This window comes from Alligator sinensis, unplaced genomic scaffold (assembly GCF_000455745.1).
Source record: "Alligator sinensis unplaced genomic scaffold, ASM45574v1 scaffold665_1, whole genome shotgun sequence".
Classification (NCBI taxonomy): domain Eukaryota; kingdom Metazoa; phylum Chordata; order Crocodylia; family Alligatoridae; genus Alligator; species Alligator sinensis.
The window spans coordinates 2208390-2214358 of NW_005842034.1; the positions used below are offsets into that span (position 1 = coordinate 2208390).

A 5969-nucleotide genomic window follows, 5' to 3' on the forward strand; every position below is an offset into this window, starting at 1 on the left:
CCCCAGCTCAAGTCTGGGATCGTGCCCGGTATGCAAAAGCCAATAAAGATACCAGGGGTGAAAGTATAAAGATTTATTGCTAGCAATACAAGGTGCAAGCGGAATAATTTCACGTAACAAGCACACAGAGTCTTAATTATGAGCATCTTTTATACAGGAGTATTGGACCTTCATAAGCATTCTTGTTTGCTAATTGGTTATAAGGGAGTGACGCAAGGAGTTCTTTACTGAGCATGTCTCTATACCTGTGTTTTAGCTATGTATCTCATTTCCATACATGTATGTTTCATTAGCATACTTTCTCCCCACCCAGGGGTGTGATTCTCAATATTCAAATCAGCTCTTTGCTCTAGTCCTCTGATTCTGCTTTTGTTTTCAAGCCTCCTTTATCTAAGACTGTCTCCTCCTTATCATTGCAGATGGGCATTAGTTACATAACAGAGACTTTTGCTTGGGCTATGTGTAGTGGTTTCTAGGTCAAACCTAACAAAGTTGGATTTCTTCATTGATGTCAGCCTTCTGACAGATGGCTTCTGAAGTACAGAAAATAATGCTTTCCAGAGTCTCATCACAAATCTGAATTACCAGAGCTGGGGACTGTTTATTAAGAGCTTGTTGATGAAGGACCTTTGGTCTTTCTTAGTGCAGCAACTTCGATAAGTGTCACCTAAGTTCTTGAGTCACGACTGTGGTGTGGTGCTCTGGGTGTTCACTGTTAGGATTGTCCATGATGGTCCTGATGTTCTGGTGGCAGAGCTTTACTGATACCTAGCATGTCCACAGGTGGTGGATAGAGGAATGATCTTCAGGGAAGGTTAGCAAGGGTAACTGATAAATAAGCAGTTGTGGAGTTGGACCAAGCAGCGGCAGTAACACCAGAATGCAGTGGGAAAAGCAATGCTTTCCTTCCTGAAAAGCCACAGATATCTTTGATGGTGCTGTGACATAGTGTACAGGTCACCACTATAATAAGCCAGCCAGCCCCCAGCCATGGGTCTATAAGTCCTCAACAGTGGAGCAAGCAGATGTTAGAATCTTGACAGCTGTGAAGGTGAATGAGATTTGCAATTGTCTTGGCTTGTTTGCCATTGGTTTTAGGTTTCCATTTTGTCAAGAGCTACGTGGGAGCTGATATGCAGTAGTTTCTTCATGATTAAAGAAATCACGCACAGGCGTGTTCCATGAAAACGGCTATTCCAGCATATTTTTCAAGCTCTTTGGTGACCAGCTACTGATGATAGGCAAGACTGTGAGGGTTGGAAGTTCCTAATCATAAACTGGTACAAAGTCAGCAGTTTCTAGAAGGTTGTCTAACACTTGGATGAGGCAGGAGTGCGATTTGGCCACTAACTGCAACTGAACAGCTCCCTTCAGGATCTGCTCTGCTCATCCCACCTGGGGAAGGGGCTAGAAAAGGCTCCCTAAACATAACCTGTCTACCTTCTTGACTGGATAACCACATCCAGTGAATCAACTTTACTGCGGTCAAAATCAATGAGGACACACAATCAATTTTGGGATCTGGAATATCAGTGTATGTATACATTTAAAAAAGAAATTACATGGAATTTTGGCAATATGTGCACATTTTACTTCAAATATAGTTAAATTTTACCTATGTAAATTTATTAGTTTTGAGAATAAATGCTTGCAACGTTAATACAGGGGTGTAGGTTGTACAAACCCTGATGAAGGGTTTTTGAACCAGAAAGCTTGCTTCAAAATTGTTCTCCACATATTTAAGTTGGTCTAATAAAAGATATCAGATTCACCCAAAGAACCTTGTCTGCAACATTAATATAATTTTTATTTAATTTATTTATATAGGTAGGAAGACCTTGAAGGAAGAGAAGTATTGATTTGGTTCACAGACATTTGTTATTATAAAATAAATGGAGAGTGTTGTTGAGACATGATGTGCTGTACAGAATGCATACAAGTCAGTAATGCTCTGCACACAGAAGGTGATGGTATAGGAAGGAATACTAATGAAAGGTAGTTATTCATCTTCTCTCCCAGGATTGTGGCATTAGTAAGGTTTAAACTCTTGCTGTCCCACATGAAAATTACTGACGTTCTCAACTAAGCCTAGTGTTGTATGAGCAGAACTGTTAAGAGATAAAGAAGGAGGTTCAGTCAGAAGGTTATAAGGGAAAGAAAACAATAGAGATTGGAATGAGACCTAGCCAGTTCTGCCATTTTGGCTGTTGGGTGAGGAAGAAAGCAATAAGCATTGTTGTAGTAGTGTGTGGAGAAGAAATCTTCTGCAGTGGTGGAATATATTGTGACAAACTGGAGATAAGCAATAGAGCATGAAGCAGACACAAGTGAGTTGAGTTCATGTAGAGGTAAGAGAGAAAGACTTGGCAGAGCCATGAAAAAGGGTTCAACCAGGTGATTTATGCAGCTAATTCACCAAATCTGTTAAAACATTCAAATATTCAACTGGCTCTAAATGAGAAAGTTGATCTTGATGCAGAAGATAAGAAAAAATGGAAATATACATTAACCATCCAGTCTTTAGAGCTAACAGTGATGAATGTTCTCTGTAGAGGTGTGCATGATAAAATAGATGTATGAAAGTTTGAGTAGCTTCCACAGAGTGATTTTTCTACATTTTTCCATGTCTTCATAATGCATAATTCTATTTTTTTAATCCCACTGTTCACAATGCTTCCATTTCTGTGAAGTATAATAGGCTGCTAAATCACACCATGCATATTAGCTTCTTCCCATCATTTCCAAGCAGCCAATATTTTTACCTTTTCAGTTTGCAGAGAGCACACATTTCTATGGAATTAATTTTATCCCAGGGACATTTTGGGAGGCCAGATTATTACCATCAAAACTGCACCAGAGCATCAATGAAAATAAATTGTTACCTTGGAGACTAAAATTGAAAGTGATTGTGGGAAAATACTAGGGCAGTCTGAAGAATATTCTAAATTAAATGACCTGTAGAGTTAACCAGGTGAGCTCTTAGACAAAAATGGACAAGTCTATAAACAAGAAAAATAAATGCTGGATTTTGATTTTAACAGCAGAATCCACAGTAATATGTAATTGCTGGAAACATTTTCACAGCATGGCAGAGACAGAAATCAGCTCTTTCCTTCTCTCAACCCTGTATTCAAAAGTGAATTCAGGAGAAATCTGAGAGATACGTGCATTCCTTGCTGCTAAAGAGTTTGGCTCAATTAAAGTAGAAGTATATAGTTTCATTCTAGTGTGGGAACAGCATGGTTTAAGAAGCCACCAATGTTTTATCACAGATGGTTGTTACAAGGGGCAGATCCAAGAGTGGTGCAATGGCATGGATGCATCCCCACTTCAGCTGTGCTCCACAAATGCAGTAAACTCTCAGAGCTCACCATCACTTCAGCACAGCTTCTTCTCAGGGCTCTGCATGTGCTGCAAGCACTATGAGCTCACCACTGATGAGTGCGGGCTCTTCAAAAAACCCTGCTACAAAGCAGCTCTGGATCCTGACGCTCAGTCGCTCCAAAGCATCCCTAAATCAGGGACTCTGGGAAGAGTCCAGACTGGTGAGCTCAGCAGCTGCTGAGAGTTCACTGGGCTCCAGGATCACAGCAGTGGGCTATGGCCACATGATCTGCTCAATGAGCTTTCTTCACTGCCCATGTACCCCACCCCAAAAGGGTATGTGCCCGCATTCCCATTGCCACAATCCTGGACCCACCCACAGTTGTCACTGAATTAACATATACATGAAAGGCACATAAATCTACATATTAAATTACATAAATTACCATCTTTTTATTTTGTGTCCTCTCAACACACTATTTTGTACAAATCATCTCTCTTTCCATTCTTTGAAATGGCATTGGCACTAGGGTTTCCATTTTCACACCACACAGCGATACCTATTCTGATAGACTAGTGCTTAGTTGTGGGAAACTTTCACCTAATCAAGTATATACTCTTGGTTTTGAGGCCTGTAAAATAAATATTGACAGCATGTATAATATTTCTGCCTCATTTTTGCTAATTATTACCTAAAAGAGGGCTGTGCAATTTGCAACCCACAGCTGGGTTATTAACTGGCTGCTTCTCCCTCCACTCGTCATTCTGCCACTGCCAGAGTCTCCGGACTCCCCCTGCCTCTTCCTCCAGCTTCTGCTTCCTGCCCTTGCCCCTGGGGACAGGAGGAGCCTGGGGAATCCATGTAATCTGTGCATCCTGGGAGTCCAGGTGCTGGGTTGGGCAGGGGGAGAGGGGCTGCGAATCAGTACAGCCCACAGTGGGCTGGAAGTGGGGAGGTCCAAGGGAGTCCATGCAGCCTGAATGGTGTGTGCCTGCAGCTGTTCAGATTTTGGACAGCCTTGATTTAAAAAAATACAGACAAAGCTCACGAGCTTTCCTCTCACTCAATAGTATGGAAGACAGGTTGTGAAGGAACAGTGAAGCTAACAACAGGTAAACTTGTTTCGGACCATCATAACCTTCTGCTTAAGGAAACGGCTTCCACTCAGCACAAATGCCAATAAATCAAGACAGCTGACAGCTGTTATACTCAAGGTGATTTCATTGTAATTCGATAATTGATTAATTTCATTCATATGCTGAATGTAGTAGATTCTAAAAAGATGATATGGAAGGAAACAAATGATTATGACAGTTAGGAAAATTAAGCTTTTTATCTGAGCCCAGAATTCTTGATGTGACCAGATAGAGCCTGAAAGCCTTTTCACCACCTTGAGAATGATGACGATTTGCAAGGCCAAGAGGATACAAGTGATACAGAATACACTTGTGATCATGATGTAATTCAGTACTTTCACACTGCCTTGCTTTAGTTCTTCTTGGAAATTAAAACATGTAGTATTATTATATGTTCCAGAGGTCCCATATTGAAAACGAAACACAGGCACCACAATGAGAGAGACTACAGTCCACACGGCAGCACTGGCCCCCACGGCATGAAGCTTCCTGTAGAACTCCACCTTGTCCTTCCACTGGAAGAAGACGAGCCACCTAATAACCAGGGTGACAACGTAGAACAGAAAAGTCAGGTACATGTGGATGTGAAGTGTAGCGCTCACTGCTTTGCAAAAGGGCAGTCCAAAAACCCACTTCCCATTAATATAGTAATGAAGCCGAAATGGCACCGTTAGGAGGAGGAGGCTGTGCACCACGACCAGGTTCACGATTGCTGTGGTGGTCACGGACAGAGTGTTCATTTTAACTAGAAAAAATGACATTGCAATGACTCCAGTCACACCTCCAATAAAGGCTACTGAATACACTGTAGTCAGTATGGTCTGTGCAATTCCAAGCTGAGTGGTGTTGGACACTGATGCCTCTCCAGTCATGGTCATGAAATCTCTCTCACTTGCACTCTTAAGAAAATAGAGAGAGAAAAAAAATTAGTGTGATTAAATACTAAATCTGGACTTGTCCACAACCACATTCTGGCTCCAGTGGTACAAACATAATCCTAGTGGGTCTGGGTTTGTTTTATTCTTGGGATGGAATTGATTGTATCTATTACCCAAATATTCTGAAGGATGAGGAAAGAACAGCTCTAAAACTTGAATTTACAGCTCTCTCAGAGGTGGAAAAGATAGGGGGAATTTTTCAACTTATTAAAATAGTACCAGGCTACCAGGCATAAAATTAAAAACAGTTATGAAGTGTTATTATAAAACCAAGGCAGGAGATAGCTTTTTGGCCAGATTATTTGAGTGCCACATTTTTTTGTCATCTGTTAACAATGCAGTTCTTTACTCCTTAAGAGCTACATAAGTATTGCCACCGACTAGGGCTGTGTGAAGCTTCAGCTGCTGATTTGATTTGGCAGAGATCTGGCCCAATTTGGTGGCCAAATCTCCAAATCCGAATCGAATCAGGAGACCCTTGAACCTCTCCAAATCAAATAGGAGACCTTCAAATTGATTCAGAGAGATTCAGAGAGATTTGGCAATTCGGACATAGACACAACTTTAATA

The 5969-nt window shown here is 41.2% G+C and overlaps 1 protein-coding gene across 1 annotated transcript; it reads right to left on the bottom strand.

Moving 5' to 3' along the window:
* Positions 1–1779: 1779 nt before the first annotated feature.
* On the bottom strand, positions 1780–5333 carry LOC102376197 (probable G-protein coupled receptor 141). The gene has a single exon (XM_006022404.3). The coding sequence runs from the start codon at positions 5331–5333 to the stop codon at positions 4428–4430; it is 906 nt and encodes a 301-aa protein (XP_006022466.1). The 3' UTR covers positions 1780–4427.
* Between the last annotated feature and the right edge of the window lie 636 nt (positions 5334–5969).